The 24,335-nt window shown below is 34.9% G+C and overlaps 1 protein-coding gene across 2 annotated transcripts in view; it reads right to left on the reverse strand.

The window, feature by feature from the left end:
- TTC13 (tetratricopeptide repeat domain 13) overlaps window positions 1–24,335 on the reverse strand; it is a 42,108-nt gene that overhangs the window by 9,760 nt on the left and 8,013 nt on the right. For both annotated transcript variants that reach the window (XM_010562682.1, XM_010562681.1), the window contains exons 4-17: window positions 22,563–22,633; window positions 20,268–20,333; window positions 18,664–18,756; window positions 17,429–17,545; window positions 16,488–16,598; window positions 14,925–15,007; window positions 11,455–11,596; window positions 9,948–10,122; window positions 9,383–9,539; window positions 8,117–8,247; window positions 7,640–7,772; window positions 7,057–7,149; window positions 2,747–2,830; window positions 1,196–1,280 (exon numbers count right to left, since the gene is read on the reverse strand). In XM_010562682.1, the coding sequence (XP_010560984.1) occupies window positions 1,196–1,280; window positions 2,747–2,830; window positions 7,057–7,149; window positions 7,640–7,772; window positions 8,117–8,247; window positions 9,383–9,539; window positions 9,948–10,122; window positions 11,455–11,596; window positions 14,925–15,007; window positions 16,488–16,598; window positions 17,429–17,545; window positions 18,664–18,756; window positions 20,268–20,333; window positions 22,563–22,633 (1,541 nt within the window). The remainder of the gene's footprint in view (window positions 1–1,195; window positions 1,281–2,746; window positions 2,831–7,056; window positions 7,150–7,639; window positions 7,773–8,116; window positions 8,248–9,382; window positions 9,540–9,947; window positions 10,123–11,454; window positions 11,597–14,924; window positions 15,008–16,487; window positions 16,599–17,428; window positions 17,546–18,663; window positions 18,757–20,267; window positions 20,334–22,562; window positions 22,634–24,335) is intronic.

The raw sequence follows: 24,335 nt of genomic DNA on the forward strand, positions 1-24,335 counted from the left end.
AGAAGTTTTTCTTTAGGTTCACTTAGTATCTACTTGGCTTCATCTTTCAAGGCCAAGAACAAGACAGTAATATAAAAAGGACCTCCAAAATTATGGTATGTTCTTTGAAGACACTTATATTAGTAATACATACTAAAAAAAGCCATATAAAAATTTAGTGCTTGAGCCATGTAGCTTCTGTAAAGATATCTGTAGAGCACAAGTGAGTGAGCACTACTACCCTGAACAAATCCAAACCCAGACAGTCTACCAGCAGTAGCAGCAACGTATCTTCAGAGAGCTCTGTTCTATGGCAATCTGTCAACTTTGCTTAGATATGAAACTGCAGTGTGGACACACCCAGTAAGAAAGTGATGAGTTTGTCTCTACTTAATAATGACTGTTTCTTCCCAAATTTTATTCTACTCTAAATAAAATCCTGTCCAATCCTTTAAAATGAAATACTTTGTAACAGCGTTTCCCCAAACTCAAATACTTGCACACTGCTCATCCTAGATTAATTTGGGGGAGTGGGGGGAGAGAGGGAAGACCTTTTACTTAAACCCAGCTCAAGCCTTATTACTCAAGTGGAGATAAGAGTTAAGAGTATAAATAAATTTGCACGTCATATATCCAAAGCCTTTCTATGAAGACCACCACCAGCAAGAAGAAAACCTGCAGGTTTCCCCACTCCTTTTCTGACGGTCTTCCAATGCACAAGAATGTAAACCAAGATTTCCTTTCAGATTAGCTATCAGTCACTAAAGGCAACTATTCCCCCTGCCAGCCCCACCAGGTACTGACCTGCACCAATGCACCTAAGGTAAAAAGAGCTTCCATGTTCCCCATCTTTCAGACTCACATCTTTGATTTTTTCCTTCATACTGTACAGGCATACTGTGAGCCCATTATGGTGGATCTGACCACAGACCCTCCTGGTTGATAAGGCTGGCTTCGAAGAATTGCAAACATTTTGTCTTCCCATCATTTCTTTACCAATTCACAGTTAGGCCAAGCCTTTCAAATATACATCACACATCTGCATATATCAAAGGGAAGGTCATACCCTACATATACAGGTTTGAAATAACCTGAGTTAGTGTTTCCAGTTATTCATTTTAAGCTTATACATAATGGTTATATTCTGAGGAACTGGATATCTACCAGAACACATTCTATTATTTTTACAATCTTTTGAAGTTTTTATTTAATTTACCTTCATTATGGGAAGAAGATCTTCTACTTTATGTACCTTTTCCAAAGCTTCTCGAACCTCTAATAGTCCTTTTGGATTATTAGCACTGGAAAAAAAAAATTAAATATGGAATTGCAGTGGTTGAATACATGTAGCATTTCTGGAAATCCATCTAGCTTTAACCTAATTAGCCATAGTGGAATAAGTTATTGAAAGTTATTTAATTATTTCTTTGCTGAAAATCAGTTCCTTCATACATGCTCTCCTATTCTTCAAAAAGCAATTTCCTCCTATATCAGCTCAGCTTATTTTTTTCAGTTTCAAACCTCAACTTCAAACTTTGCTGTTGGCCACTCTAAAGCACTGAACAGTGTTTGCATGAGTCCGCATGGGCAGGGGGTTGTTGATGAAGATGGAAGAATAGAGTTAATGTTAGAAATACTCTTCTCAAAATATATGCATCTGTGTAGCCTCAAAAGTATGTAAATACTACAGATGCAGGCACAGCTGGACCTTGAAGAAACCTATTGAACTACTGCTTTAGTATTTATTAATTACTGTACATCCAGATTTTAAGAACAGAATTATTTTAAAAATCACAGCACAAATCGTTCTGGTGTAAGTTCAAATGCTGCTGGCTCACTCTAAACAAACTTGCTCCCAATAGAGCCAGACTTCCCAGTTACTACAGAACTTACATATCTTCAGCAACTATCATAAATTTTCTAAAACTTAAATGTTTTCAACTGTCATATTTTCTACACTTTCATTTTTTGATATTTAAGTAGCATAATGAGATTGCAAAACAGAACTCTATATTTAATAAATGTTACCAGGCCAACAAAAAATTAGAGTGTTTAAAGCTAAAAGAGTTTCTTAATTTTTAAGGTTAGCAGAACACTGTTGCTACAAATGAGCCACAGGTGGGGAAGACATTTTACTCATAAAGAACTGATCAAAGTTTTAAATAGATGCCAACATCAATTTTCAGATTACTTTTAGTCACATTCTTTCATTCAAGATTCTACAACTGTCTTCTGTTCCAGGACAAAGTCTACCAACCTATCTATGTAACAGGTAGTAAAGATTCTCTGCTCCTTTACAACTACTTTTCAAACACCAGTTTCAATTAAAATTACCTTCCATATCTTCTTTTCTCTTTCTTTCCTCACTCCTACTATTTCATAAATTAATCTCAATATTCAGAGAAACTGTATACTATTCTACCAGGAAGAAACCCAACATCTTTACTAAATCATATTTTTAGAAAGAATTGAGACGCACTCATGCCAAAACTGTGGGTACAAATTCAACACTGTTATTACTTTCTAGGTATACTGTAATCTGTAATTCACAATGTTTCTTCCTATTAGTTTAAGTTTCTTTACATGGCAATGAATAGGATTTTGCATTTCCAATAGAAAATAAGACAGTTATAGATACCAAGAAAACTAGAACTTACTGAAATTAAGAAAATATCCCTCAGACTTTCTCAAATGAATATTATGTAGATTTCAAATCAGTATTACCAGGGGAGTAAGGCAGGGGAAAAAAAACATATCGGTAGTTTACCCATGATAAACAAGGATCCTATCTTTGATAAAATGAAGAATTTTCTCAAAATATTCCAGGTACCGCATGTTAATGACCTGTCCCCTACAAAGAAAAGAAAAGGGTTTTCAAAGTCTTGTTTTTCAATCCAACATTTCAGGGCTAAGACACAAATATTACTCATTAATATTTGACAGAATTTTATCCACAAATGCTTTGTAAATTAAAGGATGAACTAGAGGTTTGTCTGAAAAGGTCAATTGCCCATCCCCCATTTTGAATATAGATTCCATAGTGAACTTGCAATAGCTTACACATCATTAGTGGTGATGCTCTTTGATAAAACTACATTTCATGCGATTTCCCCATTTTCAGCATGCCCATGTCCAGTAAATCTTATCTATATGATAATTATCAATTTGTACAAGGATATAATCTCTCTTAGACAGTTATTTACACTCATAGATATTGCAGAACTAGGAGAGTTCAATCTGCACATTGATTTACTTTGAGAACCAACACTCTCCAGTTTACATAGTTGCCAATGTATATGCTGATCTGCTCCGACAGTCCACATACATTTTTCTTTATTCACCTATGCCCCTCTATATTGAAGTAATTTTGCTTTGACTCCTAACAGTTACAAGTAGTAACTGTTAAACAAAAACATCAAAAAGGTGTTGTTTTTTCCCCTTGGGCTACTAAGGAAAAAAATGTACATTAAAAACTTGGTAGAAATCTGCTAGAATTATAACCACTCTGAGAAGAAAAATTACATACCATTATTGCATTTGTAGGAGTCCTTCCTCTTCTCCCAGTCTACAAAACAAGATTTTATAAAGCAAACGTTATCGCTCTCTGTGGAAGCAAAACCACTGTCAATCACAGGAAGGTGTGTACACCTAGCTTTTTTTCCCCACTCTAAGTGATTTTTGGCAGCTTAAGTCCCTGTCTAATGTCTCATTCAATGGTCTCACACTTTAGTAGGCCTAGTCTCAGAATAATGGCAGAATCAGTCTTTAAAAACTGAATTAGAACACATATACATATCTGCACATAGGAAAGGGAGGTAGGGAAAGCAGAAGGATGAAGACAATCTATATACATAATTTGCCCTTGTTGTACGTCCCATCATTTTCCATCTGTATTAAAAAAATATCTGTACAACAGGCAGAAGCATGTCAGTATAAGGAACTGGATTTTCCCTTAGTGGTATCTTGGAAAATACATCCAAACCAGACCTATCATTCTGTAAGGCAATCTAGAAGCAGTAGTACCAAGAAAAGACTTTTGGTGGGTGGTCAGAAGTGCTTTGTGTTTATTCCCACTCTTTCGCCTTGTTTAATAAACACTAACACCAAGAATTCAAAACTAGTAGTGTTCCAGACAGTGCCTTCATTTTTTTTTTATAAGAATATTGAGTATATAAATAATGTTTAGCTGATCCCAAATCCTTGTTTTGCCTATGAAAATAACTTAAGCTTTCAAAAACATTTTCTCTACTTTAAATGAAACTTGGTAGCTTTGATCATTTAAGGCAGAAAGGAGAAAAGCTGAAGTCACACTTGTCTATAGACCCATGAAGTAGTAGTGACAGCCAATATACTTTCATCTGGAGAATGCTAAGATCTGGAAGCCTATCAAACATTGTGAAGGGCAAGATGTTTCTTACACACCTTTAACAAAAGGTCCCCAAATTGATTTAAGACAAACAAAGTTTTTGTTTTCTGACACTCTCCAAACATTTTGCCACTCTGGAAAACAATCTTTAATTCAGCAGTCACTGAATGCTAGTGCCTCTATGCCAAGACTCATTTGACAGGAATCACTGAACAATAATGGACTTTAAATGCAAAGAATTCTAAGTAAAGAAAAAGGTTATGTTAACAGATATCTAATCCAAGTATTTTTGCACACAGAAATTACTGGTGTACAATTTAGACCAAACAAAATCTAGAGATATCTTGAGCTCATCATGACTAGATCTGTTATGAATACTAAAAGAACACCCAACTGCTATTGTTACACTTCTTATTTGACTGAACAGCTTGTATCTTTGTATATTTAATAACCATGAAGGCTGCCATTTGTCAGCCTAAATCTACTGTTACACTTGGTTTTCAGGTAGCCATGCTATTGGAAGAATTCAGCCTTAGTCATACAGTTATGACAATAACTTTCAAATCATAAATCAAATATAAAGCAATGTATGTCTTCCTGAAAAAGTCAAAAAAACATAAATTGATCTCAATTATCCACAAAAAGGTGTTAGCTCTGTAGCCTATTAATATCTTCAATAAGCAGCCATTTTACAGTTGAGTAATGCAAAAAAGAGATTATATAGATCTGTATAATCCATTAAGAGTAACTGTCACTTAGGAATCATAATGGACTAGAACATGCTTCAAAAGTAAAACAAAATATATTTAAAAAAAAAATCTATTACCGCTTAATACATTATTTCTTTTATCCCTCACCTCATGTGCAATCATCAGGAGGGAATCCAAAAGCAGAAACAAATCACTACGGAAAGCTGACCTATGAAACAGCTATGACCTGGGATGCAGAATGATCAAACAAGGACAGGTTTCCAGAATCAAAAAGGATGCAATCACCATCCAGTACTAAAGTATGATCAACTCCTAAGGCAGGGGGTGTTTAGGCTGCTTCAAATCTATTGTTCCTTCCAAACAAGCACCAAATCAATAATTTTCAGAGAACCACTACCTAGCTATCAAAAAAGCATGACCAAAATGCTGATGAGATCCCCAAAAGCCAAGGCTAAGCCAAACCCAAAAGGTTAGAATTAGATTCACTGTGGGCATACCATTCTGAATGTTCATGAAGCTTATTTTAGATCACTATGAAATTGCCAAAACAGCTGGAACAGTAAATCATGAGTTTTGCTAGCATTCTCTAATGAGAGAAAGACAAGTAAAGTACTTTGGCCAGTGAAAAAGAGTTGCTGACACAGGCATCCAGTGCAGGGACACATTTCCCCAGATTAAATGTGCAATGTTATTTTCAGCATGGTAATCAAGTGTTGTTACATGAATCCCCTTCTGTGAGCACAGATCACCTAGAAATTAAGCTTTTACTCTCCCATTTAAAATAAAACCAGGAAGAAACAGATGAAGTATGGAACGCATCCTTGTCTCAAAGTACAGATGGTTGTGGTTTCTGCTGCATCTTATGTGTGAGAAGAGAGAAATGCAGCAGTGGCAAAGATGGACAGAGCCTGAAGCCCAAATGTAATACTTGGCTTGAGGGAAGAAAGAAGTCTGAGCACAAGACTGTTCAAGCAGCAGCACATCCTGCAAGGCAACTACTGATCTGTAGTGGAGTTTAACTCTACATTGTAACTGCTCCCTAAAGTAAAGGGGAGGCTGCTAGGGTCCATTCCATCGAGTGGAAGGAAGAACGTCGACAAATTCTTGTTAGCCTCTGTATGTGTACATTGGAATATCACTGTTTTTCTCTGCCTGAAATAATTCTTGAGAAGGCTTTGCCTCTCTTACCCTCCTTTTTCCACACGGCTTCTCAAAAAAGAAAGAAATAGATACAAAAGCAGAATGATAGATCAAAGATTCAATACTTCCCATGGCGGGGGTAGGGGAAGGAAATAAGATGAAACCTGGCTAGATATTTACTTACACAAACACACTCTGCTCCTGTGATTGACAGTGATGTTGCCACATTGAGTCTCACACTTCTACCACTTCATGGAAGGTAGCACTGACATGACTACAATACTGAGTCTTGCAGCATGGGAGAAGATGGAACGTACAACAGTGGTTGAATCTCTTAAAATTTACCTTTGTTTGAAAGTGCAACTGTTACCTTTCACAGGTTACTTATTTTGTCATTTTTGCCTTACTTTGGCCTGCTCTGAAAACAACTAAAAGAACTATGTTTTTCCTCTCTATTGTAAATTGGTATTACAGCCAATAGAACAGCATTGTTTCATTACTGCTGCCACTATCTTTGAGAAGCAGTGTTTGCAAAAATTATAACTGTGATGAGCTTTACCTTAAATGTAAAAATTAGATTATTTGGGAATTAAAAACAGCATGTAAAAATATGCATCTTCTGGATCCTAATTAGATCTTGCTATAACTCAGTTCTACAACTAAAATTCAGTAAAAAGAAGAAATGTCATGAGGGAAAATTTGAGGTAAACAAAACCCAAATGTTCCATTAGAAAATATAAAATACAAAACAATAAGCACATATACATTCAATACTGTAATACGCTGTTTCATGAACAGCTGGTAAGTTTTGGTACAATCCTTTAGTATGTGGGGGAAGGCTGTTGGGTAAAACTCTCATACCTGATTAAGTTAATATGATTATTGAAGCCTCTGCTAAGGCTTCGGGCAGGCATTTGGTCCAACCAAAGCACAGGCTGGTCAGGGTCAGCTATCCTACAAAAGACAAAGGACATTAATATTGGCACACATTTCACTCCAGGTAATATTTTAAATGAGCTTTGTTCACACATAGAATAATTTTAGGCAAAAGCTAGAATTCAGAGATCACAAAAAGAACTTTTTATTGAAACGCATGTACGGTTTTAATAAGAAAAAAATCATAAGCATTTTATGTCACTGGAGTTTCTTAGTTTTTGTTAGCCTAAGCTGCAATGCATCCTATGGTCTTTCACAGCTTTGCCTCAACCAGAAAATGCTATTCCTAACTCTTCACCTCTTTTAAAAAAGAAGAAAAATGGAGTATTTTCAGAAGCGCACTCCTTGTACCTAAACCATCCTTCTCTTTTAACAGAACACTTTATAGTTACAGTGCAGTAGCAACTGTTCATTTTCTCCTCTGTGACTTCAGCCCTTTGGTCAACTGAAGCATGCACCATTATTATAACCAAGATAAGGCTTGTTCTCTCTCTTCTTTTACCATTACCTTCGCCACTTCACAGCAATATCGAACATATCTCTCCACTGCATCAGTCTGGTTTTCCCATTCATCCGAACTTTTGAGTTTGCCCAAGTCCGCTGCACAGCTTGCATTACTTCTAGAGTGGCCAGTCCCATTGCTGGGCGTGGGAGAGGAGGAGAGAGGGACAAACAACAACAAAACCAGAAAGCCAATTAGAGCCAAACACTCATTTTTGTACAGACAGGAAAATTGAAGCAGGAGAGGGATGTATTTACAGGAAAAGAATTGCCAACATCAATAAAATCTGGGAGAACATGATTTCCAGTCCCCAATTAGGTCGGGAAACTGCTGACATAATGATTATTTTCATTTTAAACTTTTTATCTGATTTCAGAGGAACAGAGCATAAAACTAACTTGCAGATAGCAAAGGTATAGCATTAAATTATCACCACCTTGATTTTTTTTTTCCACTCAAATTTACAGAGTATTTTCAGTATACCTCTATGTATTCTTTTATTTGGAAGAAATCCTGGCGTCTCATACTGCATCATGGAACCCAGATGATCAGCTACACATATGAGTTCTTGCACATCAGGCTTATAGGTTTCAAAATTCTGAAATAACACATCTCTTACAGAGGAGAAAAACATGCATCAGACATAACTTGGCAACAAAAGTCCTGAAAGTTGTAAAACACAGATTTGTTTGTCTGATAACCAATACCATTTGTGTGAGAAATACTTAAAAGTAGTAAGTATAAACAACACTCATTCCTCCTCCCACCCCACTGAACATACACAGTACATGGCAGTTACACCCAATATCTAAAATGAAATCCTGGTCTTACGGAATTCAGTGGCTGGTCTTATTACTGTCACAACCAGTATTTCACCTTCAGACTTGCTCGTAATGATACCAAATAAAGTTCACAGATAATACTTTATTCTTCAATGTTACACTCAACCCTGAGGAACTTTAACACTAAGTAAGAAAAGAATATGTACAGAAACCTGAAGCCTTATTCTGTAACTTCTCCCTTAATTCTGTAAAAGCTTCTTGTGCTAAAGAGGCAGATTCTATTCCATATACACAAAAGCCATCAGTTTTTAATTCAGCATTTTTTCACATAGGCAAAGTGAATACATGAAAATACATCTAGAAAGTAGTATACAGCAGGAGAAATTGCTCTTTCCTTTAGCTATATATTTTTGAAGCCTATTCCAATAAACCCCCTGCTTTGTTGATTAAAATCACTCGCCTCCTAAAATACTGGTTATCTAAATTACTCCAGAGAAGATTTTTTCCCAGTGAAACCCAGCTGCCATTAAAAAAAAAAAAATCTATTAATTATCTAGGAAATTACACCTATAAAAAAAAAAACAACTTAACAGACAACAAGAAACTGTAAAAAGGGTGCTACATAACACTACACTGAACACCTCAAGCTTAACTCCTTAACATTAATTGCAAGAAAAAAAGAAATAGAATAGTTATCAGTAAGGCCACAGAATATGAAACAACATTATGTGGATATTATTATGTGAAGACAGAAGTGAAGAAAGTCATCCTAAGTTTCATTCTTCCTCTTTTATGGGCTAAACCAACTCCAAACCCTAGGATTTTGAAAAGCATTTACACACTTAGTGGAATTCCACTTTCATAAAGCATTAAACATTTATGATGTTATAATGCCTCGGAATAGCACTTTAAAAAAGTCAAATTGAAAAAAACATTTGGAGTAGGCTTTAAAAAAAAAATTACTCACTTTATATGCGGCTGTAACCCTGGCTGTTCTTCATAATTTTCTATAAGAAAAGGAAGATTTTTGGCCCAGTGGTCCTTGAAATTTCCAGGAAGATCTATATCAATATTATACTCTGTAAGAGGGGTATCCAAATGTGCATGCAAGTATCTAGAATACTCTGGAGGAAAGAGATAAAATTAAATACCATTTACATAATCAGTCTACTTATGTAATTACATAAAAACAAAAGCCAGATTATATGTTTGTCAGTTATCCATCATGACTTTAATAAGCCATTACGCTGAGGTAATTTAATTTTGCTATTAGCTAATTTCAAGACAGAAATAAGTCTATTTCAACTTTTTACCATTATACAGAAATGTATATTTCAGTTGTGGTCCTAGATTTTAACTGTATGAACAAATAAGAATCAGTGTGCATTTTTTTAAACAGACATACTCAAGAGTGTTCATGAGAATGTACAATGGTTTCTTTAAAATGGCTATAGCTACAAGCATGCTTGCACTTTCAGGGTTCTCGAAGGATTTAAGTAAATTAAAAAAAAAGAAAAACAATTCCAACTTACCTCGAAGGTATTTCACTTTCAGATATTCTGGGCTGGCCTTCTGACCTGGTAGTGGATCATTTAACATAACTTTAGTCTGAGCTTTTATGCCTTCATAAAACTGTCCCATCGCAACATGGCTGAGACCTTTCATGTACTGGCATACTTCATTGTATGGTTCTAGCTGTAGACATCTCTAGGAGATTAAAGAGACAAAGCACCCAGAAATCAAGAGAGAGAATGAGTATCTTCAAATAAACTAACTTGTTCGGTCAGAAGACCTGCATGAAAAGATTTACTGATCATTAAGATGCACTTCCATCACAATTTTCTTTCAAATGATGCAGAGCACTTAAATTGCTAGCAAATGTAAGAAAAAAATATTTTCACCTTCATTAAAAGGAGAGAAAGGAAAAAAAAAAAGGAACTGCCAGTGCAAATATGCTTTTGATCACACTTTAGCTGTTATGAAAATCAATAATGTTTGCTCTAATGATATTGGCACTACAGAAGTTTCAACATTAGTTGAATGAAATTAGACAAAACACACTGCTGACAGTATTAGCAACAAGTCATTTTTGGCTAGTTCAACATATGTATTGTGCCATTTCCTCCACCCATACCTTTGCTAGTTCATGCACTAGTACACTTCATTATGTTAGTCAATTATTTACTATAGGTTAAATACATAGCAAATTCATATTTATCATTCAAATTTAATGCTCTGGTTCTTCTAGTAGTTACATGTCATCAGAAGAGCATCTCCATCTTAAAAGTTGAAATATCTTTTCAATTACACAAGTATCTACAAATTGTGTTATAGAAGGTGAATACGTAATAATGCACATGAAGTGTCCTCCTTGGGATAAGCGCACACTCATTCACAAAGGGATGTAATTGTTTCCACATCTTATTTCATTCCTTGTTTTAAGGATGTGGACATATGATTAACATATGCCTTTATTGTTCTGTCTACAAAATGAGGCCATTATTTAATATCAGTGGAGAGGCACAAGATTTTGTTTACCTATGGAAACACGCACATTTTTACAAGCTCAATGAATTACAACATATTCTGAGTTTTACAAAACAAAGACAATACCTCAGAAAAAATAGATAAATATTGGAACTTTGCATGCTTATTTTAAGCTTAAAATTACAAAGACGACTACATTCCTCCTTCCATCAGATATGAAAAAAACTTTAGGTTTCAACCCAAAATAAATACTAGCAAGAACACAATTACCAGTTTAAAAAACAGATAAAACATTTCGACCAGAGCTTGGTTGCACAAATTCATAAAACAATTAGAGGAAGTATCTTAGTGTTAGCAAAATTCCATTTTTAATTAAAAACTGTAAGTTTTTATATATATTTTAACACAGACTTCACAAAAAAATAATGCTAGTCCAAATGCACACACATACTCAGAATGAAAACCTTTGACATTTGTCCATTTTATTACACTTGTTAAATACTAGTCCTTGTTAAAACATTTTAATTCTGTATTTACTTAGGGCCTGCTTACCTTAAAATTCTTCAGCGCTTCATCTAAGCTACCATGATGATAAAGCATCATTCCTTTGAGCTGCAATGTCTGAACATGATTTTGATTTAGGAGCAAAGCCTTCTGGAAGCTCTCTGTAGCAGCATCAAAGTTGCCAAGTTCTCTAAGCGATTCCATAAAGTGGAAAGTGAAGAACATAGGAGGCAACAGTGACAATGAAATTACTTGTTAGAAGTTGTTTTAACACTTCCGAAGGGGATATCATTACAGAGGAACACAGTATTAATGGAAAATGTCTTTAACAAAAGCAGTAATTCTGCAACTGTTCTTCAGTGGTAATAACAGAACAGCTGCACAGTTTTTCACTCCCAGAAATGTGTACTCTGAAATACAACCCAAGACAACCAGAAATCTTCACAATCCCCAGTGGACATAAACCATAAAAATACATACCTATGGTATTTTTTCAGAAACTAAAAGAAACAAAACTTCCATAGAAAGCATTCTTGGAAAACACTAGCTATGACAGGTCTTTTAAACTTCTAAATATAAACACGTTTTTAAAAATATACTAAGTACTTAAATGCTGATTAAGAGGAAAGCATATGGTGTTTGAAAGCTGAAACTAACTAAAAATGTATTGACTGGAATTACTCCATGTGCAGGACAGCTTTTAGTAAAAATAGCCACAGAAACTATAAAGAAAAAAAATTTAAAAAGAAATAGTACACAATTTTTCTTCAGATTTTTTTATTCCGGAAGTTTAAGATCATAAAATTCTTTCCACATTGTCCTGGTTTTGGCTGGGATAGAGTTAATTTTCTTTCTAGTAGCTAGTACAGTGCTATGTCTTGGATTCAGTACCAGAAGAATGTTGATAACACTCTGATGTTTTCAGTTGTTGCTAAGTAGTGTTTAGACTAAGTCAAGGATTTTTCAGCTTCTCGTGCCCAGCCAGCAATAAGGCTGGAGGGGCACAAGGAGTTGGGAGGGGACACAGGCAGGACAGCTGACCCAAACTGGCCAAAGGGGTATTCCAGACCATGGGATGGCATACCATGCCCAGTATATAAACTGGGGGGGGACCTAGAGGCGGGGGTCCCTGCTCGGGGACTAACTGGGCATTGGTTGGTGAGCGGTGAGCAATTGCACTGTGCATCACTTGTTTTGTATATTCCCATCCTTTTATTAGTGTTGCCATTCTGTTATTGTTATCATTATTAGTTTCTTCCTTTCTGTTCTATTAAACTGTTTTTATCTCAACCCACAAGTTTTACTTCCCCCCCCACCCCCCGATTCTCTCCCCAGTCCCACTGAGGGGGGCGAAGGGGGAGTGAGTGAGTGGCTGCATGGTGCTTAGTTGCTGGCTGGGGTTAAATCACGACACACATCAAATTATACTAGATGAAATTAATCCAAACAAGAGCAATGCTAGACAAAAAACGAAACAAGATTTACTAGGTTTAAATACAATTGCCAAAAAGAATTTTTAGACAGAACAGTGATTAACCACAGCTCTTTAGTTTCAAATAAATGCACGAACACCAAAGATACTAGATTCGAAGCAGGAATTAATAGGTAAAATGCTATAACTCGTGTTGTACAGAAGGACAAATCAGACTCAGAATTGTCTGCTTCCACTAGAAAAAGAATTCTTTAAGAGGTATTTTTAAGCACTGTATTTCAAACTTATTTGATGCAGAAGAAATCAAGAGTGAACTTAAAATACAAGGTTTTAGAAAGAAAGAATTTAACAGCTAAAGTTAACTGTGCCCCAGAGAAATGAGATTATTTCTGCCTGTTTTAAGACCTGAGTGTTCATGGGAAAGTAATTTAGACTTTTCATAATTGTCACTAATTACACTGTCCTCAGTTATTAAACAATATTCTATTCAGCTTCTCACCTTCTCTAACTGCTGAGCATTTAGAAAAGTCAATAGTAATTCTGCTTTGTATATTAAGTTCTTAAAAAAAAAAAGAAAAAACTATAAAAAAAAAAAGAGGTAGATTTCTGTACATTCCTTCCCCTATAAATTCTTGAGGATCAGAGAACTTTTGGAGGCAGGGGACAGCGAGAGGGAATAAAAGCAACAAATTGAAGTTGATTAGGAATACTCTGGTTAAATGACTTTTGCTTTGTAAAACAACAATGCAGTGCAAAATGAGCTATTTTAAGGCTTGCTTTTTTCTCTCCTTCAAAATAAAACTCCTTCAGATAAAGGTTTCTTGGGCACAGGGTAGAACAGCTGATCAACTAGAGAGGCAATCCCACATCAGAATACAAAACAAAAAAGTTAAAGCATTTATTGGAAATGTAAGAAGACAACTGCCCATCTTCCAGGCTAAATTACAATTATTTAGCACCTTGAAAGCACTTACACACCACAATAACAAGTACCACAGAAAAACTCATGAGGAAATTAGTGATTTGACATTGAGTTCAGAATTTAGACACTGTGGTAAATAAGGCACAAGTCCACAAAGCAAAAAATAACAAAAAGAAAAATTTAATTGACAACACTTTCAGTGAATATTGTATGTTCTGTATGCTGACGGAAACATAAAGCCTGAAGAAAAAAAAGTACATGATCATGTAATGCTTGCACATCAACCCTACCCAACTTAATCCTTGCTACACAAAAGCCATTTATGTTGCAGCAGCATCTATGCTGCAGATCAGTGCTTTCCAAAAATAAAAATGTAAAAGTGGAAATAAAAAGCTGACAAGACACAGCAGGTTAGGAAAAGAACTACAATGGGCAGAGATATTCAGTTGCTGACTATTTTATGTTCTTGTCTTGTTGTATACAAGCTATATGTACTTGTCTCCTTAGTAATTATCTGCAGATCACCTTTAAAGCAATACATTTTATTCAACTATAAATTATATTATTTTATCTTTAATGTAAATTTAAAAAAAGAAAGAAGTGACTAGTTGCCTTACTAGAGATTGCTTTTTTTTTTTTAATTATTTGATTAATAGCTAAGAAACTACATGACTATTAAAAATACCCTAAATAGGAAACTAGCTAAATTCTCAGAATTGTAAATCTCTTTGGTGAGAGATAAACTGATACAGGAACTAGCAGTTCTATAAAATGATACGCACTATGCAATGAGCTTTTCATAAATGTAAGTAGCACAATAATCTCAAATGGCAACTAATGAGCATATTAATCAACAGTTCATATTAAACATTTCCATCATTTAAAAATCATTTAGCATACCTAAAACACACGTTATTGAAACCGCCATTTACCTAACCATTGAGTCTGGGAGACTCAAAGAGCTACCGGAGACTGAATTAAAAATACAAAGCAAACCTAGAAATTATTTATATTGACCATATCCTGACATAGCCATACTGGCTGTAGGAGCTAACAAATACACATATGATTCTGCACAGTTTTGTAACAAACCTGTAAAACTTAAAAAGAGTGCATTTTAAAGAACACAATCAGATAGAAAACAGACTTTAAGAATGCAATTACCTGTAGGCTTGTCCCAAACTTTTATACGCATCTATGAAATCTGCTTTCTGCTTTAGAGCTTCTTTGAATGACTCAATGGCTTCCTACAGAAGGACACCAAGAGAAATATTTGTCACTGACTGCATTCATTTAATTTTAGCATCCTTAGTAGTTACTAGCCATGGATTTACAGTTATTTGTCAAAACCTTTGGAAGGAACAAACAAGGCATTAATTTATTATAAAATCTATAGAGTAATAATCATCATATAACAAATGAAATATTGCAACATTCTTTACAGTAATGACAAATTTAGCTGGAGTTCTTTGTCTAACATGCTATGAGAATGAGTGATTCTTTTAGCATTTTAACAGAATTCAGAGATGAAATCCCTTCAGAGCTTGCTTTCAAAGCTCAGCCTGATTCCTAAGGCAAAGCAGTCTCTCCTTACAGTCTTCCTTCTTCATTCATAATACACATCTTGATTTTTGCAGTCCATAAGACTCCTTCAACTCTGTATTCTGCCTTTCATTGTTTTATTGCGCTCTGTGTTAGCTGCAGTTAGCAAACACTCCTGAGGATGTGTGATCATCTTTACATAATAGCATGTACTGTGAAGAATACAATGTAATAAAAATAAAATCGCTAAAAATAATTATATGCATATGTTCAAACAAATCTTCTTCAAAGGATTTGATTAAGAACTCAGCTTTTTAAACTGGATTGGCTGTATAAATTGGCAAATGCAGTACTTAATTCCGCCCTTAATTCTAAGTCTATCAACTACTTTATATTATGAAGGAATGCCTGAAAAGTACCTTGAATTCTATAGTGCAAGAAATTAAATGCTCTAAGAAAAGAAGCAGTATCTTCAGTCAATTTAGAGATTCTTATTCAGAAAAACTATCAAATATATTCTGAGCACTACAACATGCACAAAAATATCTATTGAACAAAAATAAAAACATAATCACCTATCATTACTGATAGGCAGCAGTATCTCCAAATACTTCACAAGAAACAGGTGCAATATTACTACACCTAAAACATAAAGCCTACTTTTAAGTCAGAAAATGGTGAAACATGAAAAAAAGCATGGGAAGAACTTACTTCCCTGCTGATTTTAGAATCTGAGGGAGCAACTATGTTCCCTCAATTTAGATATGAGCATTTCAGAATCAACATATAACTAAAATACACACGCACACATGCAGGGCTCTCTATCAGCAGTCTCCTTGATTACCCTCTAGCTCATTCGAGGAAGAGTTTAAAATTACATTTTGAATATAACCATACAGCCATTAGTAGCAGAGGTGCCAAATACAAACACTTTTCAAAGCACTCTATAAACATGTCAGTTATCTTTGATTTATCAATACCTACCAAGACTGTCAGTATTTACATGTCATACCATGAAGTATTACAGTCAGCGATAGCACCTTTTCATTTTGCTTGCACTCTTTTGCCTTAAAAAGTCTCCCTTATGCAAGAGAAAATATGTGTATCAACACCTACGATATTGCTACTATTTTATAGAAGTAACTTCAAATAGACGACATGAACTATCATTTAACATAACTTTACCTTCAAAAGTCCTCTGTGAAAAAAGGTTAAGCCTTTATAAAGCATAGCTATAGGCTGATTCTTGTTCAGTTCCAATGAATGCTGAAAATCTTCATGGGCTGTTGCATAATCCTGTGATAAAGAAGATTTTAAACAACAGAGGAAACACCATACAAATAAAGAGGAATACATACTTTCATGAAAATAAAAGTAAACAACAGAATTTTGCTTAATATACGAAGTCAGTCTCAGGGCTAAGCAGCAAAAATTGTCAAGTGCCGGTCAGAATATCAAAGAATAAGGAATGCACAATACACTTCCAACTTTTACAGCAAGTGCTATATAAAACATAGTAAAGCAAGGGGAAAAATAGCTGAAAACAGAGTGAAATCAGAAGAATAAAGTGGGAAATCAGCTATTTAGTATTCACACAATATTTGAAGATAAAGTTACTTGTTTTACATTAAAGCGTAAGAACAACACACACAGATTACATAGCAAAAGAGGATGTTAGCATTTTTGTAGGGGTTTGTTTGTTTGTTGTGGGGTGGGGGGTGAGGGGTTCAGTATACAGGACAGTTACTGCCTTGGCCATAACTGTTTTCCTTTTTAGACTGGCATTTAACAATACTACTTAAATGCAGCTTTAGGTTATAAATCAAGTCAAATTCTTTATCCATATCCTACTCCTCAAACACACAAAACAACCTGAGATGTGCATGCAAGGTACTTGCCCTCTGATTCTCTGCATTAAATAGATATGCAGATGAAATACTTGAATACCTCTGAACTGTCAGAAAGTCAACTACAGGAAAATCAGGGCTTTTGTTGTTGTTTTGTTTTTCAATTTAAATAGGAAAGAAGCTCTTGAACAAAAGTAACAACTGGCACAAACAGCAGCAACAAAATAAGCAAGAACATCCACGGAAACAAACCAAATGGAATCCTTCAAATCCACTGACCTCAGATATGAAGTAAAGGGTACCTCTGTGCCTGTAGAGCCGTGCTGATGGTTGCAGCTGAATAGCTTTGGTGAGATCAGATAATGCTTCACTGATTCGTCCTAGTGGGGACAATATCTAAGAGTATAAACCAAAGACATAGTTTAGAGCAAACAGGCTGAATAGATTTGTTTTAGAAATACAAAGATTATTCTTTTCCATGTTCAGCTGTAACAGAGTAACTGTATTTGCTAGAACAGGCTGGAAAGTTCTGCTATAAATTTCAGTACTTATTGCTTTTAAACACCTATCGAAGGGAAAATCTGAAAGCATTTTTCTCCCCCCAAAAAATATCAGTGTACATGAACATCACCAATAACATTTGCAGAAACCTTGTATTCCAAATAAAAAGTCAGCCAAAGCAAAATACTCTGTTTCAAGTTATTTCAACACATTCAACTGAAAATGTAGTAAAGTATTCTCATAAACCTTTTTATCCTGACAAAATATTCCCTGCAATGGAAAGTGGGCTATTTTCCAGTTATTTGAATGCCTTTCACATTTTTAGATCAAGATTATTAACAAATGTATTAACGAATCATTAAAAACATTAAAATTGTGAATTAGAATTTCATATTGTGGCAGTTATACAGTATGCTGACTTCAATATTTATGCTTTTCATTTGTCTACAAAGCTGCTTCTTGAAATCATTTTCTGTAACTTAATTGGCAAAACAAAACATGATTTTCAAAATGAAAAGTATCTGTGTATCTGAATGATATTTAACTTATATGCATGAATATAAAAACCAAAACATTTGATTAAAAACTCATTCTTTACAAGCTTGGCATTTTACCAGCTAGTCCTAACAATAAATTTACTAAGGTGACACTAAGTGCAAACAGTAAGGTTCAAGTGATATTTTGATTCATTAAAAACAAAGAAACAAACAAACCCACCCACAAAACCCCACACATGATCTTGCTATCTAGTATGTCAAAAACTAAACACTTAGACATAATATATGCTATTCTATTGGCTATAGTAACTCCATATGGTGTATGTTTCATTTTAAAAACAAACATTCCATAAATTACACTGTTTGAGAGCAAATATGTGTATTTTAAAAGAAAGTAGGAATGTTCACAGACAAACCACAGATAAGAGCTTTAGTCACTAAATCAGTGAAGAAATACTTGAAAACACTGTATAATTTCAACTTCTCCAAAAATCTGAAGAGACAAAAAATGCTCACTTCTGCTCGTTGTTCAAATACTTCAGGATGATCTGGTTCTAGACTAATCACCCTACTGAGCTCGAACAGAGCAAGTTCAGCATTTTTCATATCCTGAAAAGGAGAAAAAGGAGAAAAATAAAGAAAGTAAACAACTGTGCATACTTAGAATAATATACTCTGAAGAGTGACAGACAATTAGATTGGCTAAATTTCTGAAAGTGTATCAGTTTAAATTAAAAGCCCTTCACACCTTCGCTAATAACATTAAGATGCAGTATTGTACAAACAGCTGAAAAAACCTAAACCACCTGTCCGCTATAAACAAGAAAAATAAACTTTGCTTGTACACATCATCTTTGTGCTGTACCTTTAATAATTTATTAATATAACTCTGTGAATAAACATGAGGTTTATGGCTCCATAGGTACCTTTCTTGGCAGCAAAGCTGGCTTAAGCTCTTATGTGAACTCTAACATATGCATACTCTTGCCCACCAGTGTTTTCATCAGTACTGTCTGTAACTTAATCCAAGTACTACTGGTGGATGGGTTGATGCCATCAGCATCTTGCCTATCGAAGTTTTTATATTGTCCTCAATAAATTGTAGGATGGAAACAGTTACTTAACTGAAAAAAAAAAAATCCAAACTGGTTATATAACAAGTTCTGTATTAGATTTCATTGATCTTTTTCTTCTTTTTCAAGGCAAAGAAATTTTGCAAGTGCCTAACATCATCTTTGTGTCTTGAAAGTGTCACTCTCAGAAACTTTTATGAAGTAAGCTGTCTCAACATCTAGCCAAACTGAGAAAACAAACTTATGCTGGTGTTAAAACCATGCAAATATGAGGGACTTCAAGCTCCTGTCAGCACCACTAAAGAATTAAATATTCTGCACAAAAAGAATTTTCAGAGAGTTATTCAACTATTCTTGCTTCTAGAATTCCAGCAACCATTCAATCACGATTCAACAGGCCACAAACTCAAACTACAAGGATCCATAGTCTACTTTTAAACTTACTTTTGCTCAGGAAGTTGTTTGAGCAGTCAGCTTAACTGTAAGTAACTTAACTTTGAATTTTTTCGAACAAATTCAAGGTGGTATACATAGAGAGGCACAGGCAATCAAGCAGCAATATAAAGCCTACTGGATTGCAAGAGTTGATGATGTTTCCAAGTTGCAATAAAAGACCTTTTCATTTCCAAATACAGACTAGATGTGGAGAAAAATTCAGTGGGACTTCATAAAGCTGTCTCTGAGAGGCAAGATACTCCTTGTTATCTTATTAGATCACTTTTTCAAGTGGCCATGGCTCTCAGCGTTACTATCCACCACTCACAACCGTGCCTATATTCTCCTTTGGCACCCTTGCTTCATGCTGCTTTACTTCCACAGTCCCACAAAGCAAATGTACCCATGGCTTGAGCAGTATGATCCACTAGATCCCTCTATGTTATGGAGTACCTACCAAAGGTTGGACACATCGTTATAGTAGGACAGCACAAAGACTTTGGGATGTACCTATCAAGTGCTAATCAGTCTAGCTCCTCCTGTTACAGGCCATATTACAGTTTGGATTCAAACAATTTGGTCAGATAGCAAATTAAATAATTATCTACTCACATGCAGTCCTTTTTTTCCATATGCTATCCCTCGTCCATAAATTGCACTAACCAGCTCTGGTTCTTCCTGTTAAGATTAAAAATGAATACAATAATCAGCTGTGGTTTTGTTTTTTTTTTTTTTTTTTTTTAAAGGTATCTTTCTTCAATATGTATTTATTTCTTGCTGATCTTAAGTAATAAGCAATGAACAATCACATTGTCAGGCAAAGAAATTGTGTACAGCCCATGCTTTCATATGCTCACAACTTCCAATTCAATTCACTGGAATTGTTCTGAAGTATTTGTCTGGAAAATGATCTAAACAGTGCAGTTATAGTGTCAATGACCACCTACCAGAAGCTATGTACACATCAGTACAGTCTGTTGTCCAAACTTCATTACTTGTAACGTTATCAGTAATTATATGACTTCTTTTATCTAATGTCACTGAAGTGATAATAAACAAATACAATACAGCCATTCCAAGCTTGTTTTGTTTATAATTTAAATTTGAAAATTTAAAATTAGGAAGCAGGCAACTGTGACATCCTGATGAAATTTGTATTCAAGGCAGCAATTAAAACTAGAGATATTCTGCCAAAATAGTTCTGCAAAATTCAAACAAACCTTCCCTGGGTTAGATTTAAGTCCATGGCTTTCCAACTCAGGCACTTAAGAGGATGCAACTTACATAGTGAATCTACTTCTTGTTCAATGTTATTTACTCCAGCCATGGTTCCCATCCAAATTTGAAGAACTACAACAGCAAAACTGGTTTCCTTGGCAAAACAATGCCTATACAGTCAGTTTCCCTGAAAACCAGTCAGGAATTACGCCATCTTCACACCTGCAACCAACACAGCTGTGCTACAAAAGTTTGTAGCATAGGCCTGGTCTCATTTAATTGGGACAACTGCCAAAACCCAAACTCTTTCTCTGACAAAATAGATACCTGGCACACTAATGCTGGCAGCTTGCCAGACTTGAGCTGATTCCAAGTGTACACTTGCCAACACCAACTTCAGGTAACTTCCCTAATTTTAATACAGTGGCTAAGCAAGGCTGTTTTGTTCTGTTAAATGTTTTAATATTCACTTTATGTGTATTTAAAATTGCCTCATAGAAAACAGAGTCAACAATCATAGCCACTTTACAGCCTTTCAGGCATACAATAAGCATGATATTCATTTCAACCGAGATGTGTGTATTGCAAAGGTTATATATACACTTCTCACATTATCTTTCTACAGTTGCTGTATCTTGCTTATAAGTTTCCTTCTTAATAAAGAGAAGGCAGGAAACATTATATACATCCAGTAGTTTTTGAAGCAGGATTTCTCATTAGGGTAAGAAAAAAAAAATCATTCCTCCCATTAAAAACAAATAAAAGAGAGATCACTAAACACCTAAAACAAACAAACAAACCCCAACAAAAAAAATTCTGGTCCTCTGATAAATTCCCTGGAATAATTCCATTAAATTGCCACACTTTCACTCAATTTAAGCACAAGCCGTATGACATTTGAGTTAAAAAAAAAAATACATGCTAGTATTTGCAGTATTACTTTCAGCTTGCATTTGTCTACGACAACCAATTTAGATTAAAAAGCCGGTCCATGCTTCTGGTAGTCCCAGATTCTTAGCCATAAAAATACAGTATTTGGAAATGAGCTTTAGTCAAAGCTTTTTAAACTGTTAGGGTTGGGTTTGTTTTAAAAGTGGCTACCTTCTACTTCATAGAAGAAGATTCTGAATTCTTTACTTTGGTCAGAAAAAAAAAAAATATGTTGAAGTATTAGTTATGTTTTACTTGTACATTAAACTCATCAGATGCTTACCACTGAAGAAGAAGAATAAACCCAACATACGAAAACCATTTATCATCATGAAAGCAACGCAATACTTGCCACTAGCAATAAGTGATCTCTGTTGGGTTTTTTTCTGATGTTACTGGCAACATGCTAACTGTTGCCCAAAAAATCCACATTAAAATACTTCAGCCTACACATTAAGAGGGCAATTAAAGGAACTTCAATTTTGCGCAGGTCAGGTTTCTGAAGATGCTTTTTTTTTTTTTTTGTCAAAGTGCCATAAAAAGTTTATTCCTACAGATGAGAAAAATACTCAGCAAATAATCAAGATACTGAGTATGCTTATGTTTGGATGGAAACAAATGAACAAATAATAGAATAATTACTCTCATAGAATACTCTCATTTTAAAATCCTTAACTGAATCTTTGTTTTACTAAAGCCGTATGTTGTAATGGATAATTTCATAAAGTGGTATTTTAGGGGTCCAAACAGAAAACTTACCTGCAGCATTGTTGAAAAATGTCGTATGGCTTCATCATACAAGCCGTTGCCAATCAACACGTAAGCAATTGCTAACAAAACATTACAAATGTAAATAAAACAGAAAAAATTCTGGTTTTCTTAATACATATTAAATATAACTAACTTGTAAAATAAGTTCCTACATTGCACTGAAGATTTAGTTAGTCAAAGGATTTCTGAACTGCCACTGAAATAACTTCCCTCAACCATTACCTAGCATTCGTTAATTATTCAATTTATACTGTGCTCGTTAGAATTGCTTTGGAGTTTTGTGGTTTGTTTGGGGTTTTTTTTCTGTCCTTTTTACAAGCTGTTCAGGAAAGGGTCCATGTTGGCTTCTAAAGTACTTTGGACCAGGAGAGGTATCATGATTCCATTTAGTAGCCCTAGATGCTTTCTCCATTGTAAGTGAGCCTGGCTAACACTGGCTAACTTCCTTTGATAATTCCATTAGAGAACATCCGATGGTACTTGTTTGTGCACATCTTGCTAAACTTTACTAGCTCATAGTAAGTTTTCCTTCATTTGAATTATCTAGAAAAACCTCAACTAAAGCAATTCCATTATTTAAAAAAATGAGATTGAAAAACTACAGAATCTTTACCCATGTTAAAATTATGAAAAGCTTTAAAGTTCTTGCATACCCCCCCACTTTGGAGTAGAAGCCAGGTGTTTGAAAAAGAAACAGACGACTGTTTTGGAAACATGTTCCTGTAATCTCCACAAGATATAAAAATACAGTCAAGTCACAAGACTGAAAAGCTGTGGTTGTGCTTGCATGACTGAAGTTCAGTTCTGACAGCTGAATATCTCAAGATTATTTCATTTTTGCATGTTTTAATCTCCCACAGTTCTTAACTCTGGACTAAGCTCTGTCTACTCTGCCCACAAACCCCAAATATCTTGCAGACCAGAGCCATGAAAGTTAAAGTACAACTTTTCCCCAGGCAGTTTGCACGAACAGCTGACAGTGGAACTAAGAGTGGGAATTCACTTTCCCCATACTTCTAATGGGTTTTAGCAATCATCCAAACAGAAAGGAAGAGGCGCCTATCGGCTTAATTATTTACTCAAACATGAGAACAGACAAATAAGCCAGTTAGAACAAAGGTATTTTTAATAGGACACAGACACTTATCTTTCATGCCAGCAGAGCCACATTGTTTTGGCAATGTTGCTAAGCATTGTTCATTAAAGGAGGAAAAAAGTTAAATGGAAGAGAAATAAGAACTGTATTTAATCCAGAGCTTGCCTCATTCTTGGAGCATTTCTATTATGCAGAAGGAAGTATTTGTGTGCAACATAAGCTTTTTCCTCAATACATAAAAAGCTTTACTTGGTACAGATACATAGCATTGCCACAAAAGGAAAGAAAATTGGCAGAGTGAAGGACTGGTTGAAGAGCTCTTGAATTTTCCTTGTTTCATTCTCCTCCAAGACTATACAGTTCTTAATAGCATCTTTACAATTCCAATCCCAGAACACAAAACAGTTGGCACATGAAATAAAATCAACTCAACCATGCTAGTATTAAGGAAAAAAAGTGGAGGAAGCAAGATAATAAAGACTCATGGTCTTGCTGATAATGAGTTTATTTTGTCTATCCAAAACTCTTGGCAAAACACAGGAGGTCATAGTCTATGTCTGTAAAACTATGGCAAGTGATTGGCAGCTAGTAGCTGATAGAGCATCAGCTTCTTTTTAAATTTTATCTCTTCAATTAATCTTTTCATTTTCAATTAAACTCTACAA

This window comes from Haliaeetus leucocephalus, unplaced genomic scaffold (assembly GCF_000737465.1).
Source record: "Haliaeetus leucocephalus isolate CR32 unplaced genomic scaffold, Haliaeetus_leucocephalus-4.0 Scaffold162, whole genome shotgun sequence".
NCBI classification, from domain to species: Eukaryota; Metazoa; Chordata; class Aves; order Accipitriformes; family Accipitridae; genus Haliaeetus; species Haliaeetus leucocephalus.